Below are 24,211 nucleotides of genomic sequence, written 5' to 3'. Positions count from 1 at the left end.
GCTCGACCCCCAGGTAGTGACTCTGACTATCCCAAGGTACAGAGGTTTTATCTGCAGCCTCCCTCATCCCTCCCACCCTTGGGATTTTTAACCATTCCCTTGCTGAGCCTAGTGAAGGTCCCTAGATCTTTCCCATAAAGAATTTGTCCCTGCTTTGAAGTAGATCTTATACATTCCTCAAGTGATAAGAGGTCATTTAGTGCAGGGCCAGAGCCACTTTGGCCGGTTGGCTGGACACTATTGCTCTCCCCCCCAATCTGGTTTATGAGGGGTCTCAGATCTTATCTTACATCCTAACTCCGGAGGAGTCCACAGATGGCTACACTCCCTGGGTCACCAATAGTCCACACACATAATACATGACATGTTCTGATCTCCCACACAATAATCACAGGCGGCATGATTTTACCAAACATACCAGACATACATTGATTGCACAGATAATCATAACAGGAGGCATACGTTAATTTGATCGATCACCTGATCTGATCGTTACATAAGGTAAGAATCTTTTTAAGACCTGCTTATATACGCTAAGGTAGGGATTTGCTAAACAGTTAGACACATTCACTACGTGCTTTCATAGACTTTACACAGTAGCACACTCAATCTACACGAGTCGACATGTGTCAACGTGTTCACTCTAATACAAACATAGGTTTTCTATTTAGGATACAATAACATAAACCACATCTAACACCTACAAAGGATGTTTCAGCAATGTTTTAAGCCCATGCCCACTATTTTGCACACAATCTTTGTATAGTACCCAAAATACAGAACTACTATGTACAGTATGTGTGTGTTAACATATTATTTTTTAGTACTGTGTTTACAGCAGACCCATCTTCAATGTAGTTTAAAAATGTATGTGGCCTTCACACATAACTCTGAACTTTTTATTATGTACAAATACAACAAACATTTGTGTATGTTATATATTTATTTATTTTTTTGATCCCTTCACTACAGACACTGAACAGCAGCAGGAGGAGGTGGCAGCCCTAATGAGGGAGATTGTATTGACCCTCCTGTACCTCCAGATCCTGTTTGGACTTCTGGAGGCCCGGATTTAATTTTTTTTTATCCCCCCCCCTTATTATTGTTGTCCGAAATAAAAGTTTATGTACAGTTCGAACTTGCCTGTGTTTTTACTAATAAATATGTTAGAGGGCTTGTAAGGGTAGGTACATACAGATGTGTACTGTAAGTTATACTTGTAATTTGAGGTGAGGGGTAATGATTGATGTGTGAATGTGTGTGTTTTTGAGTAAAATAACACATAGTGAAAATGCTTAATGTTGTTCGATTAAAACATCACACATAACATCAGGGTAGGTATACATGTTACACATTTTGGACAAACTAATTATGGACATAATTTAGTACATATACAGAAACACCAACATAACTTGATTTAAAAGTAACAGCAATATGGGGACACATAGATAGTGATTAAAATGCCACATTAGAACATAACAAATATACATGTAATGAGGGTTCAAATGTTGGTTTATTAGGTCTTTATTAAGGTAGACAATTGAGTTAATAGAAAACAATAATTGAATAACAAATAGATTAATTAATCAATTGTGAGATTTGTAGTTGAAAGGCAAGATTTGCAGGTCCATATATGTGAAGGGTATGGCAGCGTACACGGACGTACGCTCACTCTCACGAGCGGTGACATAAGCTGTGTTTTCCATTGAAAACAATAGGGACCCGTCCGTGCAAACTGGCGTACGCTCAGATCTCCGCAAGAAGTCGGTGGGGAGACGGACGAAAGACGTCCGTAAACGGCGCCGTACGCTCAGTTGTACGCCTGTTGTCGGAGTGCAAGGGCTGGGCCGTCCGCGTACGTTGCCGTACGCTCATTTGTACGCCACTCCCCTTCTACGGTATTTCTGCCCGTACGTAAGCGGCTGATTTGTGGGTGGACCTAACCCTAACGACCGCGTACGGCTAGCGTACGTTAATGGCGAACGTACGCACGTTTGGCCGCTCCGATCAGAATAAGCTCCACAATGTCCATTACACATGATGCTGCACACATAATGCCCCTTACACATGATGCTGCACACCGTAATGCCCCTTTGAAATAATACCCCTTTCACAACAGAAAATGCAGGGATGTACCCGGGAATATGGTCCCAGGATCATGCAGGGACATTCCCAGGCTGACCCTTTATACCCCAGCCTAGTCCCTGCATTTTCTGGTGTGAGGGGGAGAGACAACCACTCTCCTCTCCCTACCCCCCTTTAACAAACCAGCTATATCTTCGGAACCAACTGACCCATTTACATGAGATCAGTATCATATTGAAGAACTTTTGAGTTGGCTTCGAATGATTTTGGTCCCATGAAACTGAGCTGTTTGGTTCCAGAGAAATCTGCCCTCAAAGAACATAAACAGTTATGAAATTACATTTAAGAAATGAAAAAAAAAGGTTTAACCTCAATATCCCTGGAACCAATTAACCCATATGGATCCAGCCTGGTATCAGATTGAAGGCCCAGCGATTTGGGTTCGACTGAGATTAACCTTGAGCTTCAGTGATGCCGAAGGGGGAACTGGCAGCCGTTGAACTGGGTGGGGGTCCCATGTTATCCTATAGGGAAAACGTTCCAGCTTTGCCTGGCCGTATCTCCGGTTCCCAGAGAGCTAGAGCCACGGGGCTGGGCTCGTTGGAAATCCCCATCCCTCAGCTACAAAATGGGCTAATGGGTGGTCCTGTGCACCCCCGGACCACCCCCTAGATTCGCCTATGTCCGGGGAAACTTCCAATAACATGAAAAACTTGTGGAATTTTTTGGTCTACAGTTTCAGGGAGTTCACCCCTTCATCAGGGATACAAACAGAAGCAACCATGCATTAGAGCACAGGTCTTCAACCTGTGGCCCTCCAGATGTTGTGGAACTACATGTCTCAGCATGCCGAGTTTTTTGGCATGCTCTTATAGGAAAAAATGTGGCAATGCATGTTGGAACATGTAGTTTCACAACATCTGGAGGGCCACAGGTTGAATACCCATGCATTAGAGCCTCTACTGGACACCTTTTGAACACTACAGCCTTTTTGAAGCGCTTAAGTGCGATCAGCCAGGTACCCATTGGCAGCTTTTTGTGCAGTATAGACGTCACCAGTTTGTACACCGTCATCCCAAACACTGCTGGTCTGATGGCAGTGAGATTACTCAGTGGCAATGAGAATTATACTGGCCTGAACATTGAATTTGTTCTTTCTTTACTAGAAATGGTTCTTACCCATAACTATTTATTGTACAACAGGTCTTTCCATCTTCAGCTTGTTGGTTGTGCGATGGGGAGTAACTTTGCCCCATCGTATGCCAATGCGTTCATGATCAACGTTGAAAATGACTTGTTTTTCAAAGATCCCGATATAGTGCGCAACATCTTTTTTTATGTGCGTTATATAGATGATCTTTTTATGATATGGAGGGTTCCCCATGATGCCTTTGTAACGATGATTGAGGCACACAATAGGACATCCAGCCCTGTTAAGCTTACTTTTTGGGTTAACACTGTGTTGGTGAATTTTTGGGATACCATCTTAACTATGAAGGATGGGTTGGTGGAGATGGTCTTCACTAAGCCTACGGACCGTAATATAATTTTGCATGCCACCAGCTGTCACCTGAAATCCAGTAAGTTTAGCCTGCCTTACTCACAATTCCTTCGTGCCAGGCGCATCTGCAGTACTGATGCTTTGGCAGAACAACACATGAATGGTATGATTGAAAAGTTCTTGGCCAGAGGGTACAATGCACCTCTATTGTTAGAGGCCAAACAAAAGGCCATGTCTAAAACCAGGGACTTTTTACTTTTGTATCAACAAAAAACACACAGTAAGAAGAGATTGCCCTGGGTAAATCACTTTAATGTTGTCAGCTCTGGCATTAACGCTGCTACCAAAAAATGATGGCCACTTATTCAGATGGACTCCTCCCTTAAATTATCCGATACTGCAATCATGCCATGTTACACTCAGGGCCTGTGCAAGGCACCGGAGCGCCCCAGGCAAGTTGGGGTGGGGGCGCCCCAGTGCCGGGGGGTGGGGTACCTGTTGCACTGTCTGGGGAGCTGGCAGGGGGGTCCATGCTGGCGTCTGACACGAGCCTGCAGTGGTGTCCTTGCCGCGCGGGTACCTGCGGCGCTGTGTATAAAGCTGGCGGCGGCGGGGGGTCCCTGCAGTGAATAAGAAATAACTAGCGCTATGCGGCGGCGCGGTAAGCGCTTCTGTTTTGAAAACACTGGGCGCACGCGCACGCGTGCAATCAGCGTGCGGCCAGTGTTTTCAAACCCGGCAGCGCTTCCCGCGCCGCCACATAGCCCGGCGGATAGCGCTAGTTATTTCTTATTCACTGCAGGGTCCCCTTACCGCTGCCAGCTTTATACACAGCGCAGCAGGTACCAGCACGGCAAGGACACCACTGCAGGCTCCTGTCAGAAGCCGGCATGGACCCCACTACCCGCTCCCCAGACAATGCAGCAGGTACCCCCTTTGCACAGGGGGCGAGGGGCGAACTGCCGCCCTCCAGTGGCCGGTGCCCTAGGCAAATGCCTAGACCTGCCTAGTGGTGGCGCCGGCCCTGGTTACACTCGTGGCAGGAGTGTGCGTGACATGGTTGTTAGAACTGATGTTTCTCGGCTACAACAGTGTAGTAGTGAGCAATTTATGAGTCCTCGTCTGGGATGTTTCAAGTGCCTCAATTGTGTGACCTGCAGGGCACTTATCACAGGTGACTCTTTTTGTCACCCATCTAGTGGCAAGCGCTTATTTTTAAGACACAGAGTCACTTGTACTACCTGCTACATTGTCTATATGATCTCCTGCCCTTGTTCTTTACATTATATAGGCAAGACAGACCGTAACCTTAGAGAGCGGATGGCCGGACATAGGCATTCTATCAAACAAGCCTTAGAAAAGGGGTCCAGCGATCAACCTGTTGCGAGGCACTTTGTGGACGCTCGCCACACCATGCCCATGCTTCCCTATACTATCACTGATCATATACCAGCTTCTGTACGTAGGGGTAGCCGTTCACTGCAGCTGTTAAAATGTGAGGCGCAATGGATACAACGGCTAAATAAAATTGCTCCTAAGGGGCTCAATGAATTCAAAGGTCTACATTGTTTCCTTTAGAATTATTCTATCTGCTTATACTTCTAGTTATTATGTAACAGTTAATTTTTTTCCTCATCCTTTGGGCTAATTTGTTACTTATACAGTATATTGCGTGTAACATCATTTGGATGCCGCTAGCATATATAGCTGCTTTAATATGCCCAGACTGTCAGGTTTTGTTTCATTATACCTGCTTTTATTTTTATTATCTTTTATTTCTCTGTATGTTTTTTATGTGGAATTTTGGCTACTGTAACATTCATTGTTTTTGATTTCTCTGCAATCAATTTGTACTGCACCGTTCTGTATCTTTAAACGGATGGTGCGATGATTGTTTCTTGTACATATTGTGTTACAACCGGTTGCTGTGGTTACACAAGCACGCTCTATCGTCCCAGGTGGCATAGTGATGCCGACACGCTGACGCACTGTGTTGTGCGCCTGCAACGGTGATGATTTCATGGTGCCGGTGGGAAGGCGAGCGTGCGGTTTGATTTGGTGGTTCATTGGTGGTGTGTATAAATACTGTACTGTTCTGTATGTCTATGTTATATCCTGATGAAGAACTGAAATAAATGTTCAAGACGTTGATGTGAAACCTGCGACTTTGATTGCTTCAGTGCCGCCCCCCTGGACTTCTGTTTGTATTCCTTCGGGGATTTGGAAGGCACCGCAGCCTTTTACCTGAGGTTGAGGAAGTGCTGCTCCTTGCTGTACGATTATATATTTATATATATATATATATATATATATATATATATATATATAGAGAGAGAGAGAGAGAGAGAGAGAGAGAGAGAGAGAGAGAGAGAAAGAGAAAGGATGTGGCTATATATATGTTGTGTGTGTATGCAATTTTTTATCCTGATGACAAGATTAAATCTCGAAAGATCTTGAAGAACCTGTGTGTGGTCTTTATTTCTTCCAAGTCGCCCAAATGCCGCCTACTTACAAGCATTAGAGTATTGGATTTTCTTTTATATATATATATATATATATATATATATATATGTGGTTGGAGGTCCGGCACTCCTCACTTGCCCCTGCTCCACTCTGTACCTTGACCTGGGTGCCCGCTGTACGCTGGCTGCACCAGTGGCCCTCCAGTGGCACACAGGCTGGGATCACTTCATCCACAAGAAGGAGCCATATTTAAAACCTTGAATTTCCTCCATAAAGAACTTTTATGGACTGCCTCAAGGAAGACCCATGACCTGATGTGGCAAAATAACAAAATTTTGATATTCCAGGACTACTCCGCTAAACTGTCTAAGGCCCACAGGGATTTTGCCCCAGTTTGTGCGAAATTGATCAAAAATGGAGTCAAGTTTGCCTTGCTTTATCCTACCAGACTGCGTATATTTGATGGAACCTCCTACAAGGACTTTCTATCTCCACGAGATGCAGGGACCTACCTCAGTGAAGCTGATGTTTCTACCCATCCTACATCCGACTGGGCCGCAGACCCCTGAACTCTGTCGGAATGCCAATCTTTTATTACCAGCAGTGTCATGTGGTGAATATAACTTGATTGTATGTTTCTTCTCTTATCCTTAAATTATTTTGCAGGCTGTAAGTGTGATGTCCCCTGGACTTATTATTTCTCTACAAATGCACTGCTATCTGTTTCATTGTTATGTTTAATAATAATGTCTAATATTTACTTCATAGGCCTATACATTACTAGCTAAAAGTGATCCCGCATGGTTTGATAATAAAGTTGGAAAGTTGCTTATCTTCACTAAATGAAGATAACGGGCTATGTTACACTGTTAACAAGTTATATGTTGACATATAATTTAACTCCATTTTTAGAGTTAAAACTATATCTCCCCTCCAACCCCCCCCCCCCTTTTAGCGCCTTATTATGATCTTGCAGCCCACTGATTCATAAAAGTCTAGAAATAGGTGGCACCCTGGTGGAGGAGCCATCTGCTCTTTCTTCTCAGAACTACACGTCCGATAGCCGGGCGGTTCTTTTTCAGTATGGAAGTCTCCTCCCTTCTCCCATTTACACCCCCCCCCCATCCCTAAAGCAGCAGTACCCTCATTTACTGAATATTGTCTAATGTCATTTTTTCTGTTAATATATTTTTGGCTTTTTGCTCCGCCCCCCTCCACTCCGCTATGTCAACTTTGATGATCGGTAATTGGAACGTGGGCGGAATAAATTCCCCACCAAAAAAGAAAACGTATATTGCTATACCTTAACAATCTTTAGGATTGCCGGCCCTGGCGGAGAAATTACATTTAATGGATATTTGAAGGGTATTTCACCCAATAGAACGTGATTTTACGTCTCTACGCTGCGGCAGGTACTCTATAAACGTATTGACTATGTTCTACTCTCCTCCTGAAGGTACTAATGTCTTTTATAGTACCAATATCCCTATCAGATCATGCTGTCACTTGGATAAAAATAGGCCTTTCCCCAGAAAAACGCCCCATTATCACCTGGAGATGCCCATCCTCCATTGCCAATTCTGAAACCCTCAGAGCATAAATTATAAATGCATGGGATGACTACGCATTTCATAATGATGCAACAGCAAAAACTGACCCCTCCCTATTCTGGCAGGCCTCTAAGGCCACGATCAGAGGTGCCATCATTTCACACACCTCCTTTCAAAAACGATCCCTTGCCAAAGACTTCGCAAAAGCGCAAGACACGTTTACCTCTGCATACACTCAGTTCAAAGATATCCCCTCCTCTAACAATAAATTACATTATCAGCAAGCAAAATCCCTATTTGAAGGTCTATTCATTAAAGCTGAAGCTCTTTACTCGTTCGCAGCTAATGCCAGTGTCCATAGTTATGGCAACATATCCAGTAAGTTACTTTCCAATCTTTTAAAAGGACATCAAGCCCCATCCACTATACACCCCCTACGCCGTTCTGATGGTACCACCACATCTTCCAACTCACAACCAGCTCAAACATTAAATTAATTTTATGGCAATCTATACTCTGCTCCCCAATCAGATCTCACTCATACGGAAAACTTTTGGAACAATTTAGAAACTCCCCAGCTCTCCCCGTCTGGAGCCGCATCCCTGTCCAGGGAAATTTCTCTGGATGAGGTCCAAAAAGACAATACAGGACTCAAGACGGGAAAGGTTCCTGGCCCTGATACTCCTCCCCTCTCTGATCCACCCTGATCAGACAGGATTTGTCATAGGTAGGAACCCTGTTACTAATATTCGCAAAGTTCTAGCCACCCTTCACTATTTCCAGGGGTCCGTGTCGAGCGCTCCGCTCGCAATTTTATCGCTTGATGCGGAAAAGGCATTCGACATGGTCCACTGGGAACACCTATATGACTTTCTTAATAAATTTGCCTTCCCTTCCCAGTTCATAAATTTACTACGGTCACTTTACTCAAACTCTGCTTCTTGGATTATGTGTGACGGAATCCTCTCAGATCCCTTCCCTATTCTACATGGTACCTGACAAGGATGCCCCTTGCCTCCCCTTCTCTTTGCCCTAGCCTTAGAACCCCTAGCACTTGCCCTCTGTCAAATACCCACTTTTCAGAGTATTCAACTAGGACCTATTGATCTCCGTCTTTCCTTATTCGCAGACGACATACCTATAGCCTTGTCACTCATTCATCAATTTAGCTCATTCTCCGGTTATATATATAAGTAAATGTAAATAAATCAGAGCTTATGATGCTTCAGGGATTGCCCCTGCTCTTCACAGGGAGGGAGGACCTCCGCTCCGTTAAGATGCAGCACTCCCAGATTAAATACCTGGGGGTCCAAATCCCCTCACATATAAACAAGCTATATGCTGTTAACTTTGATGCCCTCATCAGGTTAATATCTAAATTGATGGACACATGGATGGACTTACCTTTGTCCCTATTGGGAAGAGTGGAGGTGATTAAATCAATGGTTCTCCCTAGACTCTTTTACATAATGCAAATGCTCCCAATTAAAATATCCACCCGTGATGCACAGCAACTCCATTCCTGCATAAACAAATTTCTATGGAATGGGAAAAAGGCCCAAATCTCGATATACAAATTATGTCTCCCAAAGGCACTGGGAGGCCTTAATATCCCCAACCTGACTCAATATTCCAAAGCTCTACTATGCCGCTTTGCTATAGGTTGGCTGCTAGAGAATAACAATTATTCAGACTATTTTATCAATAGCGTGCTGCTTAATCCTTACTCCCCAGGCGCCATTTTACATACCCCCAAATCCCTGATCCCGCCTCAAATTCTGCAAAATAGATTGTTTGCTGACATCCATTCGGCTTGGTGGTCTGTCTCTAACGCTTTGGGTTCCGACCCTCAAATCTCCCCCTGACTACCGGTATGGGGTAATCCTATGTTTCCGCCTAGTGTAGACTGCTCCATATTCAACAGACTTCACCACAAAGGGTTACGGAACATATCCCAAGTTTTCAACCCAAAAGGCAATCTCTATCCAATCCCAGACCTCCAAAGCAATCTAGGTTTACCTTTGAATTCTATGTTCTCACTCCACCAACTTTATCATTATGTTCGCTCCCTGACGAAGATGGACCCTCACTCGCCACCAGTGACGAGAATGATGTTGGCAGTTGCTAAGTTTGATTCAGGCAAATTTAAAACCAAACTATTATATGAAGACCTATATTCATTACCAAAAGAACAACATTGGACCTCTACAACTTTAAGATGGTCACAGGATATTCCTTTATTGTCAGAAAATAACATTATTTTTAAATATTATGATAAATCCATAAAAATCTTGAGATCATCTATATTACAAGAGGTCCATGTCAAATCAGTTCATAGAGCCTATATCTCCCAACATCAGAGATCTTATTTCGTTCAGGAAGAGACGGGAGCTTGCCCCAAATGCCGGCTCCCTACTGCCACTTTCTTCCATAACTTCTGGTCCTGCAGGCATATAAAAAGGTTTTGGTATAAATTACTGTACTTTATAAAATGCAATTTTCATATGCATGTATTTCTTGACCCTCTACCGCTATTGTTTGCTCACTTTGACTCCTGGAACATACCTCCCTCTTATCCTCACCTTATCCCAATCCTGACAATTGTGGTTACTGTGGCAAATAAAGTCATCCTAAACGCTTGGATAAAGCCACACCTCCCCACAGTGATGGAAGTCAAAACTTTATTGTTAAAATACATGTATTATGACAGGTATGACACTCTTAAAAATGCCAACGTTTCTACATCTTATTTTTATAAAATATGGGGCCTGTTTATCGATAGTAGACAGCCTCCCAGAAAGACAATATCTACAAAGTATTCGAAGCACCAAGTAGCCCGCTAAACCCAACAACATGAAATGTCAAAACAATTTATAATAAACATTCTGTATGATTGCTGTACTGTTGCCTCACCGCCCCTACCTCCCCCTCTCCTTATCTGTTCTTCTTGTCTTACTTAAAAAGCATCCCTTTACTAAAATAAGAAAATGGGTTCCTGATATATTGATATGCAGAGCTCTTGTTGGTTGAAAGTTACTACAAGATTATTTAGACTATTTATATCCGATATAAAAATTTGTACAGATACTGATATTTGTATCCATGTATATTTCTGTTTTGTTGATCATTATTTCTTTTACACTGGAAATTATTATTACTATTTACAAGGCTTTTTTTTCTGTACAATGCTTTACTGTCTCAGTGTTTTTGTGAACCCTAATAAACATATTTAAAAAAGAAAAAAAAGACACTACAATCAGTGGCAAATGCAGGATTTTCAGAAGGGGGTTTCCAGAGGGGCGGAGCAAAGCACGGAGATGGACACTTAGGTGACCCAGTATATGCCGGGTCAGTTAAAGTATTATAGATAGACCAAATGTATATAAATAATAATAATAATAATAAATATATATATACACATAACTTCCAGGGTGGTAGAGGATGTTTAATATGCAGAGGAGGGGTGTATAGTGGAGTGGGCTTATTATTCATAATTTTCTGGTGGGAGGACAGCTTGCTTGACTACAAATATCTCCAGTTCCCAGAAATAGATTTCTTAGATTTTAATGGAATTAAAAACTAGAGAATCCCACCTACCAAATGGTATTGGGGACTAGGGGATCAGAGTTCAGGAGGCAGAGCAATCTGCCAACGAGTATATAAAACTACATACCAGGTGTGTGGAGCTGGAGCAGTAACCAGCTGCTGGAAGGCTGATATCTCTGGTTTTGGGCACAGTAGAGACAAGCTACTAGTGTCCTTCAAAGGGGGAGAATCCCAGCTTTTGGAATATACCCTCAGAAAAACTCTAAGTCAGACAGAACCTGAAATATCTGACTGGGAAGAGCAATTAACAGGCTTGGATGGGGACCACTGCTTTGAAGTCAGATATCTCTGGTTCCCAAGGACCAATTTTTAAAATTATTTTACCCATGGAAAGAGGGGACCCTCAGCTTTCAGCCTAGGACCCTTAGACTCCTGGGGGGTTTCTGGGTACTCAGAAACCCCCCCTGCGTGCGCTACTGACAATGGACCAGAAAAAGAACTAGGACACTGCAAACAGCTGCTACAGAGAGGTGGCTCTCTAGAACACAGGTTCTGCACTACAACCACAATTTAAATCGTTCAACTTGGCCAAGTTGGTCTTATGGCAAGTGCAGCAGCTAGCACCGTACAAATCAAGCACAGTGTTCAGATAAACATCGCAAACTTCAATTAGGAAATGCTCAATTTTTATTTTTATCTCTGGTGACTTTTGAATGTGTATTAGATAATTATAGATTGCATTAATACAGAGAGTAATGTTATACTTTGTGTACAAATAATGCATTTTATTCATATATTTGCTTAAAACACTGTGTAAAATGGCATAAAATAATTTCATACAGTCTTAAGTTGAGAATTACTACTTCAACATCATGAAATGAACTACTTCACAATTTTGAATGAAAGCAGTCTTATTTTCATTAAGATTTTCTGTTTATTTGTAAACAATAGCCTTTGGAATGTCTGAAACAAGTTCAATATCTCAGGCACAAATATGTATATATACAATATATTGTATGTACAGGGAAATAAATATCTTCTTTACTTCTGAGACATATTAGAATACTGATCCAGAATTTTCCTAAGTATCCGCTGTAAAATAAGAAGAAAACAATTTTGGTAAGATAACTTAATGTGAAAACCTTTCATTAAAAATGTTTAATATGACTCTTGACCTGTTATAATTATGTTCCACAAAACTTTAGCTCCTGGCTGGTGAAGCTTATTGAGGATTTTTCTTATTTTACATAATAAAAATAGTTAATATAGTTATTCATTAGTACTTTAAGGGGTATAGGGGCAGATTTATTAAGCTCGGTGAAGTGATAAAATGTCTGTTTTTTATCACCGGCCAATCAGCTCCTGCCTGTGAAGTTACAGGCTTGGTTTGAAAAATGACAGGTAGGAGCTGATTGGCCGGTGATAAAAACCAGACATTTTATCACTTCACCGAGTGTAATAAATCTACCCCTCAGTTATTAAAGTGAGGGTAGAAAGTAGTAACAATAGTAACCAATCAAATTCGACTTTTCATTTATCTAGCACCTTCTAGAAGTAATTGGGATACATCTCCACTTATAAACCTGTACTTTTGTAAATGTACCCCTAGAAGTATAAAATATGAATAAATAACGTAATATATTATGATTATGATGATAGCATTATGAAAAATAGTAAATCAGTGGAGTGGAGAAGTGGACCAGTGGAGAAGTTTCTTCTAGCAACCAATCAGCTTTGTGGAAGCATTTATCAAGTACATTCTGCAAAGTTATAGGTAGAAACTTCTTGGTTACTGTAGACAATGGGGGTTATTCTGTTTGGTATGGCGAAACGTACGTACGGTCCGTCACACCGTGCGCTTTCCATACGCTCACGGTGAGCGTAAGTCTGCCCACAGAACAGCCGCACATGGACGGTCTCAAAAACCGACAATGGGGAGTGGCGTTCACTTGAGCGTACGCCACCGTGTACGGACAGATCTCCCTCTTAGCCACCGATACCTGGCGTACATTAGAGTGTACGTCACAGTGCATGGGTGGATCTCGTCCGTTTTTTCATCTACACTTTTCGTATATCTGAGCGTACGCCACATGCAAACATGTTCTAATATTGTTCAAAATAAGACATTAGAGTGTGATAGGCAGATGTTGGGATCCTTTGTTAGAGATATGTGATTGCAATAATGTGCTTGGTGGCATCTTACATACAGAGTGGGCTACATAAAATTCATAGCAGATATGAAAGTGCATAATGTATGTTGTTGGGCAAAAAATATACAGATTGTGTGCAAAATAGTGGCCTTAGGACATTGCTCCACCATTGCAAGTAGAAATTGTGTCCAAAAACATCATTGTTGCTCTTAGACGTGGTTTATGTGTCTTTTTCATAATAAAAAACTGGTATGTTTGTGTTACAGTTAAAAAGTTGACACATGTCGACTCCTGTGAATTTACTGTCCTGCTTTTTAAAGTAGAAAACAACACTTTCTGAAAGGGTGTAGATGGTTATAAAATAACTACCTGGACATATATAACCAGGTATTAGAATGAATATTACCTAAAATTAAACCAACCTTTACATGTTGAGAAGTGTAGAAAGATAAGGTTCCAATGTGTTTGAGGGCTGTGTGTGGCTTGCAGATAGTGAAATAATGGTTTTCACTTAATAGCCTGCAGCATTGCTTATTACATTCAGGTGTATGTGTTTGACTAGTAATCAGCGTTAAGTAGCAGACCCAGGCGTTTTTGGGCCAAAATGCACGGTGCGTTCGCCGATTGAGGCGGTTGTGGCACCGTGCATTTTGTGTGCACACCCCGTGTATGCCCATGTTTACGTCCAGTTTTCCTCATAATTCCGGCTGCTCCCATAAAAACGCCCACATGCCGCCTACAATGACCGTGCTCTTGCTGACAGGTTTTTTCACAAGGAGAGACCCGTCCATGAGCGGTGTGAGGTCGCCGCACATGCACATTGCGAAAGATACACATGCGCAGATAAAAAAAAAACCGATCCGCCCGTATACGGTCCCACCATACCAAACAAAATAAGGCCCAATGTCTCCACTGGTCCATGTATTTACTGCTTGATACAGCAACTCTTTAGTGACATTTATCACAACAAAAAGAAACCTACAGTACTTAAAGAAGACATTTAAGCCACTGCATGTGTTCTAGGTGTTGCCTGCTTTTTGTGGTGGTAAGAGCAAGTCGACTTGCAGACCTCGCTATTCAGTAGAAATGCATTTAGGGCTCTGAACCCCTTATATAGTTGTGATAATCCTCTCATACTACAACTGAATGGGGCATAGCATTTGGCAAGGCAAATAGCTTAGTATTTGGTAAATTATGCATTGAGGAATCGCTAGCTTCTAAAAGAATAAAAAATAAGAAACCCCTAAAGCCTGCTTTCTGCCCTAAATGTGTAAATGCATGACCTGTTGCAAACACCTCAGGAGAAGGTGAAGAATCTCATGAATAATCACAAACGTAGTTAAGAAGAATGCAACAATTGGATGTCTAATTTCATTTAAAGTCATGCAATAAGTTGGGAGTAATGAATCATGCACAAGGAATACATTATTGTTTATCTGTAACATGCCTGTCTGCCGTAGTTATAGCATACATGCCACTAGGAAGTGGGCAGAATGCAGGCTTCTATAGGAATTCATTAGGAGTCCTCTAGCTAACCATTTTTATTCTTATAAGGAATTAGTCATTATACAAATTAATTATGTTTATGATTAAATTAAGAATAAAATACTTATAATTAAAAATAATAAAAGTATATTTTCATTTAAAATATCCTGAAATTATTTTATTTAATAATAATTTAAAATAGTTTTATAAAGGTTTTTATTTTTTTCCCTGCATTTCAAAGTCCGATTTTATGGCCAAAAAACCCACTTCCATCTCTCTTTATGTGAATTTAGGTAAAAGAAGATGGTAAAAATGCACAGGCAACATTTAGTAAGATGACATGGACTCGTGAATCGGTGGATATTTTGGTGAAATATAATAGGATGAGAGATTTGGAAAGTGAGAGATTTGGTAAGAAATTTCCAGTTTTTTTAAAGCGGCAATCATTTACACTCACTTTCCGAATCTCTCATCCTATTTAATTTCACCCATAGGATATTTTTATATAATAATTAACTTCAGTTTTTAGTCAAATATCTGCATGGCAGATGCATATTCTATAAACGTTTGGTTTTATTGTAGTGCCAATTTTTTTATTATTTAAATTAACTGATATTAAGGCAGAATTTCTCTTCTGCCTCTTTATAGAAGACCCAAGCAGCGAATCTTGCAGGAGATTATCTGAAAACACATGGGATGTCCCCTTTATCGTTAGATATAAATAAGAAGGTTGTTTCTGGCTGTGATAAGAGTCGCTAAGTCCAGTCTCATAAAACAATGAGATTTTGTTATGTCATCATTTATTTAGTGGTTTGGGTACCCAATAACATTAATAATTGACATTGCCTAATATACATGGGAACTTACCCATATTCACTGGTGTGATAAACACTTTAGAACATGTCTATTGCAGTATACTGTATAAGCACATATTAGCCTGCCCTATATACCTGTGCACCCTGCAGTTGGTTGGGTGACAATGCTCTGCGCTGCTCCTGTAGCAGGGTGGCTCTCACACTTTCCATGGTGCGTGGAGGAAAGATGGCTGATTCCTGTAGGTCTTGTTCACTCAGCCTGTATGTGTCCTGAAGGCTCTTCTTCCCCATGAAGTGTCCTGCCGAGATGAGAGATGTGATAGTCAATGTCTAAAACCTTTAAATAACATATTTGGTAAACGGTATTGTACAGTGTGTATGCACTGTATGTATATGGTTTGCCCGGGAGATCATTTGAAATTGTTGATATCGCTCACACAGCGGGCAGTGTTGTGGCAGAGCTGGCGGTAGGTGGGTCATAAGGTCGACATGCATTAGGTCGACCACTGAATGTTCGACATGGCTTTGGTCGACACCTGAAATAGGGCGACATGACTAAGGTCGACAGGGTCAGAAGGTCAACACAAGCAATAGGTCAACAATGGGAAGGTTGACAGTCAAAAGGCCGACATCAGTTTTTCACAGTTTTTGAATGTTGACATAGTCGACATGGACCCTGTCTAAGTGTACCGCTTCAGGCACGGTGCCTCGCTGCACTTGGTGCAGTATTTTAGGTACTTGTTTTGTTTCACGTGTTTTTCAGCCAACATGTGCCGACAGCCGGTATTTTATACCCTACCATCCACTATGGCATGGCGGGAGAATAAAATACGGCACTTGTTTAGTTTCACGGCGGCAGCGCGAAGACGCTTAAGCTATGAATATTGGCAGCTTGCCAAACTGCCTTCAGCCACGCTATCAGCATAGCGACTGTTTGAATTCTGGCAGCTTGCCAGGTGCTTAGTTGTTTAGTTTCAGGGCGACAGCGTGTTCCGCCTTACTTCTGTCATGTACGTTATCAGCGTGCTATGCTGACTCCTCCAAGGCAGCCCAGCGCTGCTACTCCTAACCACCTGTGAAGGGAGCACCTCTCACACAGCACTGGCGCCCGCATGATATCCTCTCTCCTGTGGAGAGGGGATCATGCGGGCGCCGGCGGAGAGGCTGTCCATCTTTGTGTTACGTAGGAGCATCTCAGATGCTCCAGCAATGAGACTCCTGTGTCTGAGCAGTGCATGCCTCTCCTGTCCAAAGAGCGGGTGCGGACGCAATTGCGTATCATGCACAATGAAGGAGGCATTTGCCAGTGCTCCATGATACATACTGGCAAATACCTCCATTTTATACGCCCACTATCCACACGTCCTACCGACCTTCTCATACCCCCACCATCCACGTCAGTGCGGAGTTGACCTTATATAGAGTGGCGAGCGCAGTGAGCCCGAAGCATGGCGAGCGCAGCGAGCCCCGCGGAATACATGTGAAGTTATCCGCGTGCTCTCTCCACGCGTTGGGTTTGGTGACTCGCTGCGCTCAGCACACAATATAAAGTCAACTCCATGGTGGGGGTATGAAAAGGTCGGTAGGATGCGTAATGCCGCCGCTTGCCATGCTTCGGTATGGTGGGGGTGTTTCAGTGACACATTCAAACCTGCCACATCATACATCTGAGCAATAGCTACTCAGAGGTCAGAGGCAGGAGGGTATCATTGCATTGCTGCTTGAGTGTCTGAGGCGCTCCTACATATCACACAGATGGACAGCCTCTCCGCCGGCGCTCGCATGATCCCCTCTCCACAGGAGAGAGGATATCATGCGGGCACAAGCGCTGTGTGAGAGGTGCTCCCTTCACAGGTGGTTAGGAGTAGCAGCGCTGGGCTGCCTTGGAGGAGTCAGCGTAGCACGCTAATAACATACATGGCAGAAGTAAGGCGGAACACGCTGCCGCCCTGAAACTAAGCAACTAAGCACCTGGCAAGCTGCCAGAATTCAAACAGTCGCTATGCTGATAGCGTGGCTTAAGGCAGTTTGGCAACCTGCCAATATTCATAGCTTCAGCGTCCTCGCGCTGTCGCCGTGAAACTAAACAAGTACCGTATTTTATTCTCCCGCTGTGCCATAGTGGATGGTAGGGTATAAAATACCGGCTGATGGCACATGTTGGCTCAAAAAAACGTGAAAAACTCATATTGACCTTTTGACTTCGACCTTCCCATTGTTAACCCAATGCTTGTGTCGACCTTCCAACCCTGTTGACCTGAGCTCTGTCGACCTATTTCAGGTGTCAAGCTAAGCCATGTTGATCTTCATTGGTCGACCTTCATAGGGTCAACCTAATGACCATATCACCAACAGTATGATGCTCAGCTGTGTACATAGCTGCCATATACAATGTATACACCATCCCTAGTTATACTGTGCATCTCTGTGGGGTGTGAGGAAAAACTTGTTATGTTCCTGGCAATGATGTGTCATTACGCCAAATAGCCACCCATTGTGTTTCATTGCATTTTCCCCTTTATATCTTTGCAATGTATGTGTATAATGCACTTTGTTTTGTTCTTTGGGCCCCTTGTAATAATTACCAATGTTTATATTGTACTTCAGCAATATAGTATGTGGTAATCTGTGCTTTGTAATAGCTGTATAACACAAAATACAGTCCATACAGTCAATGCCAAAGGTCAATTCCAAAGGTCATGTAAATGGGGCAGACTAGATGGGCCAAATGGTTTTTGTCTGCCATCAAATTCTATGTTTCTACAGAAAACCCATTAGTATCATCCTTCTTTACTTACACTGTTCTCTCATCTTAAAATTGATATCACAACCTTTCCTCCTCAAAGAATGAGACTCACTCACATCTAACTAGTCTCACAAACATCTTTTTTTTTTTTGTTGCACTTCGACATTGAAATAATTAAACAATTCATATGTACAATTCAAATATATACAACTGAAACACTAAAGCTATTAAACGGTGGACTTGATTCAGAGTTTATTGCAGAAGCAAAATCTTTCTCAAATGGGCAAAACCATGCTGCACTGCAAATTTGCAGAGAGGCCCTCATTCTGGTTGACTCGATAAGTTGCGAATCTCACAGCTTACCGAGTTCCAGAGAGGCCGCCCCGCCAAATACCGGACCTTGCCGTATCCCCTCGCAACCATGAGATGGGAGGTGTTAAGAAAACATCCCTTCGCATGTGCCCAGAGCGGGAGAAATCATTCGATGGTCGGCGACCATCGAATGATTTCTACTAGGCTCGCAAATATGTCAGTGGAGACCACCCTAATAAGAATTTGTGGATATCCAACAGGGTGTGGATCAAAAGATGGACAATCAGTAGGTCCACAGGATATGGTCAAGAGCATCAAAAGGTTAGCAAGGCAATGGTCAACAATTTTTTTTTGTCATTCTGTATATTATAATTATTATTATTATTATTCAACTATAAGCCATATCAGTGGAAATATGTGATCTCGCAGGCAAGGTGCCTCATTCTGCTACTGACGCTCACAGGTAACTTTTCCAAATTTTTGTCAACATGGATGGTAAATGAGGATATAAAAAATAAAAACAAACATGTGCTGACCATGTTGATCTTTTGAACCTGTCAACTTTTAGCACTGTTGACCTTCATCTATCGACCTGATGACCTTTTGTATTTGTCAAACTAATGCATGTCAATCATATGACGGACAATTAAAAAGGTTGACAGTCAATAGGTCGACACCATATGGTCAACATGCCGACACAACATGGTTGACACAATTTTTTATTGTGTGTGTTTGTAACTTTGTGTATTTAACTATATTGTATATTTAACTATATCTAAGCCAAATTAGTGAAAATATATGTATAGTTGCTGGCTCGATTTGGGCAAGGTGTCTTGCTCCGCTACCACTGCACTTGGCACTGGTTACTATTCCCAATTTAAGTCCATATGGATGGTAAATGATGGGAGTTAAACAAAAAAATAAATAAAACCTTGACATTTTGTACTTGTATCATTTTTAGCACTGAAGATCAACCTGTTGACCTTCTGTGCCTGTTGACCTAATGCATGTTGACCATATGGTGTTGACTCATAGATTGATCAATCATTGGGAATCCAATAGCCAAAAAAGTAGCCGCATGTGACTGTACTCATGTTTGCTGTCGTGCAGCTGTCCTTTCCCCAACCCCCCCCCCCCCCCCCCCCCGGTCTTGTCTCCAAGTCTCAATGACAACCCCTCTGTTTAAGTACTGTCAATAATCCTACAGATGTCTCCATGTCTCCACTGACTCATCTGCCTCTAAACCTATGTCCATCAGATCATCTTTTGGTCTCCCTGAAAGGACATCCTTGTCCTCCTGCTTGGGCGGGCGCACCCTTGACCTGCTCTCCACTCATCATCACCATTTCTCTGACTTCTTTCTGTATAAGTAACACAGGGACTCTTTTTGTAATGGTCTACTTATTACATAATATTTAGTAATTGTTCATAAAATATAGAAAATTTGATAAAGATAACTTGTGGCTCACCGGACTGTGCGCAAGTAAAGAAAAAAGCAACTAAAGTAGAACAGTGCTTTTTTGAAACTACTGTAACTATTGCTACACCTCTGCAGTAATGGGCAATGGGGAAATATTCTATAGAGATTACAGGGAGAACCATTATCACATGTATGATTTATCAGAAACACTGGTTTGTGAAAGGCATTGGAATGGCTTTGTACTTGTCCCATGAGAGCCCCTCCTCACTGATGCCAATGATGATCTCTGTGGAGCAGAGTAATGACAGGTTACTAGCCACTTGGGCACAGATGTGTAGTGTATGGTTCTCCTTTTTATATTTGCATTATTGATGCTGTCTAACTAATGAATGTCATGTACTGTTCTTTTACCTTTAACTCTCATTTCTGATTGGGCAAAAGAAGAGTCAGAATTTCATTCGCAAACACTTGAGTGGTAATTTCTTTGTGCAACTTGAATTGTTGATTAAGTGACATACTGTTATCTGAACTATACACCCAGAGCCCACACATACAGATACTTACCTATCTTTACAACGTACAGATGGGGCTTGTGTCATCTTTGCAGGGCTGGCGTTTGTAACGCCAGCCCCGCCATCAGGCCAGCCCCGCCAGGGGGCACGCACAAGACGCTCGCGCACCACCTGGGCAATGGAGCCTGCCTCTGGTCCCCGCCGCCTCCCCCGCCATCGCCGCCCCGAGCGCCCCCCTAACCCTGCCCGTCTCCCTGAAGCGGAGACGGGCAGAGACACGCAGCGTCCCCGTCGAGACAGTGTAGCCCCTGTCCGCCAGCACTCACCAGCAGTGGGAGGGTCTGGCGAGCCCGGCCAAGGATGGTAGGGGCTACATCTGTAGGTAGGTCTCCTTCCAATAGTCCTGATGAAACCCAATATGGGTACCTGTGGAAGGAAACCATACTTACCAGGGTTCTCCGGCCTAGATCAAGAATATATTGTTATAATTATGTTTGACCCAAAATTCCACATGCATGGGATCTAAGCACTAATTATAACAAACATAAATATATGCTTTTTTATACTTATACCCGGGTCACTTTAGACAAGGGGGCCCTCTCCCTCTTGTCCTTACTGGTCACAAGCTGCATGGGAGAATGTTATACTATCAGAACACAGAGTAAAGGCAGTATAAACTTAAAGTCCATAGAGTCGCTAACATACAAGATTTATTTTGGGTCTCTTATCATATAAATGTTCTCTTCTATTTTTTCCTTTTTCTTTTCTCTCTTCATTGTAAAACTTAAAATAATCATATTACTACGACGTTTGAGTACAGACAACGTAAGACTCAATCATTATGTTTTATTTGTATTAATATTTATTTACAGTTTCTTGTATAGAGAAGCATATTACAATTGGATTAATGTATCCAATGCACCTTTTAAAACTTCAATTTTACATTTTGCAACTAATTTTACTTTGTACTTGTCATTATCATTTATCCATATTATTATGTGTATTATTTTGTGACACTAGGTATTATTATGATTTACACCTGGCAAATTCCTTCTTAGTTGGACAAAACCATGTGCACTGCAGGAGGGGGGGATATGCAGAGAGAGAATTAGATTTGGGTGAGTTATTTTGTTTCTGTGCAGGGAAAATACTGACTACTTTACTTTTACACTGCAATATTGATCTCACTTTGAAGTAAAACCCCACCCAAATCCAACTCCTTCAGCACAAGTAACATCTACCCCACCTGCAGTGCACATGGTTTTGTCCATCTAAGAAGGAATTTGCCAGAAGGAGTGACCCAAAATAACCCCCATTGTCATTGTCTTATAAAAATATGTTATAAAGCAAAAGGTAGGAACATTGCAGTAACAGAGTAAATGTAAATTCAAAAGTTGTTGGTAAACTCCATGGGTAAGCATGCTAGTCAGGGCATCTGGCTTCCACACTTTCTTGACCAGACCTCCCCTCTATCATCCCCAGTGACTTTAACATTCCTATTGACATCAATAATGCTGCCTCCTCTAATCTTATTGACCTCTCCACCTCCTTTGGACTTTCTCAATGGACCTCCACCCCCACTCATAATCTCGGACACTCCCTTGACCTAGTCTTCACCCACCATTGCAATCTCTCTGAATTCTTCCTTCCCACTCTCTGAGCACAATCTGCTCTCTTTCACCCTCTCATCCTCCCCTCTCCCCTCATTGCCCAGACCCACAGTCACCAGACGCAACCTCGGGTCTCTTGACCCTACTGTCCTATCTAACCTGGAGACTTTCCTATCTCCTCTTTCTACTATGACCTGTGCCAACCAGGCTGCCTCTTTCTATTACTCTTCTCTCACCTCTGCTCTCGACTCTGTAGCCCCCTCCACACTTACCCCCTCCAATGCTCTAAACCAGTGGTTCCCAACCGGGGTCCTTAAGTACCCCCAACAGTGCATGTTTTGCAGGTCTCAACACAGAATCACAAGTGCTATAATTAGCTCCACCTGTGGATCTTTTCAAATGTGCCCCACCTGTGGATCTTTTCAAATGTGCCTGAATAATGAGTGCACCTGCCGGGTGACCTGGAAAACGTGCACTGTTGGGGGTACTTGAGGACCAGGGTTGGGAACCACTGCTCTAAACCCCAACCCTGGCACAACAAACTAACATGATTCTTGCAAAAATGTGCACGCTCTGCTGAACGCATTTCAAGTTTATTCTCTCCTCCTACAGCGCTGCTCTCCTTTGCCAAACAATCTATTTTCAAATCACTCATCCTCCAGTCCCCGCCATCTCTTTGAAACTTTCAACACTCTACTTCATCCTGCTCCACCCCTCCTCCATTCATCCCTCACTGCCACTGACTTTGCCTACTTCTTCCTCTCTAAAATTGAGATAATCCGACATGATATCTCCTCCCATACCCCCTCTGCTGCCCACCCACCCGAATCATCCTCCCCGCCCAACTACCAAACTCTGTCATCCTTCTGCCTTACTACAGTTGAGGAAGTCCGCTCCCTCATCTCATCCTCTTCCCCCTCTACCTGTCCCTTGAACCCTCTCCCCCACTACCTGTCACTTGGTCTCCTCCATTCCCTCTCCCCCACTTGCTGCTCCCACCTTGCTCACCTCTTTAACCTGTCCCTTTCTACTGGCATCTCTCTCTCACCCTTCAAACATGCTCTGGTCTCACCTATTCTTAAAAACCAAACCTGGACCCTTTATCTCCCACAAGCTACCGCCCTATCTCTCTTCTCCCATTTGCCTCTAAAATTGAACGTCTGGTTTACAGGCATCTCACCAGCTATCTGTCTGACCACTCCATCCTTGATCCCCTTCAATCTGGCTTTTGCCCACTTCACTCCACTGAGACTGCCCTAGTGAAAGTCACAAATGACCTGCTGTCAGCCAAATCCATGGGTCACTTCTTCCTCCACAGAATGATAATGAGCGCTGATTGTATATTCTGCACTGCTGTTGAACCCGTAGGGGGATTACCAAAACCCCTTTTAAATTCACAGAAACAAAAAAGAAAGATAGGAACAGCGCTGTACTGAATATATGAAAATATTTAATAAAAATTATTATATATTAAAACACAATATATTTGGTCAATATAGACACACAAGACACACAGACCAACACAACAAGAACTCCCCCCTCAATGATAGAACTGGTTAGTTTGTTTAGGCATGCAATTGCGGATATTTGTTGCTCATTGACAGAGCTAATTAGCAGGATTAATGGTCAGAGTTCAAGTCCCTACAAACATGTGCACATTTGTATTGTGGTAATACAGGGGTGTCAGTTTGAGCAGCTCTTATAAGGAGAAAGGTAGATGGAATAATTGAAGAGCGCTAAAGTTATGTGTAAAGGTGTTAATAGCCCTGACGCTCGGCGGCCGGGGGCGGGTGCACATGCCGCTTCCGCCTGGCTTAGCCGAGCGTCCGGCAGGTACCTCCGCCCGGCGTGGGCGCCGCTGCAGGGGCTCTCCTTTCTCTTCTGACGCTCGGCGGCCGGGGGCGGGTGCACAGGAGGTGCACACAGCGCTTCCGCCCGGCTCAGCCGAGCGTCCGGAGGTCACTTCCGCCCGGCGGAGTGACGTCACATCCGCCCAGCGCGGACATCCACAGATCA

General features: G+C 42.9%; 1 protein-coding gene across 3 annotated transcripts in view; it reads right to left on the bottom strand.

Moving 5' to 3' along the window:
- Positions 1-9,811: 9,811 nt before the first annotated feature.
- Positions 9,812-24,211, bottom strand: part of LOC146074719 (bombesin-like) — a 29,118-nt gene continuing 14,718 nt past the window's right edge. The window contains exons 2-4 of one of the 3 annotated variants that reach the window (XM_083183140.1): positions 15,731-15,894; positions 12,191-12,237; positions 9,812-10,042 (exon numbers count right to left, since the gene is read on the bottom strand). In XM_083183140.1, the coding sequence (XP_083039266.1) occupies positions 10,012-10,042; positions 12,191-12,237; positions 15,731-15,894 (242 nt within the window). In that variant the 3' untranslated portion in view covers positions 9,812-10,011. Of the gene's footprint in view, positions 10,043-11,814; positions 12,238-15,730; positions 15,895-24,211 lie in introns of those variants that run through there. The other 2 variants (XM_083183142.1, XM_083183141.1) reach the window with 2 other exon arrangements.

This window comes from Crinia signifera, chromosome 4, assembly GCF_055691185.1.
Source record: "Crinia signifera chromosome 4, ASM5569118v1, whole genome shotgun sequence".
Classification (NCBI taxonomy): Eukaryota; Metazoa; Chordata; class Amphibia; order Anura; family Myobatrachidae; genus Crinia; species Crinia signifera.
The sequence above is the reverse complement of the archived record's forward strand: the minus strand, read 5'-3'. Positions and strand labels throughout refer to the sequence as shown.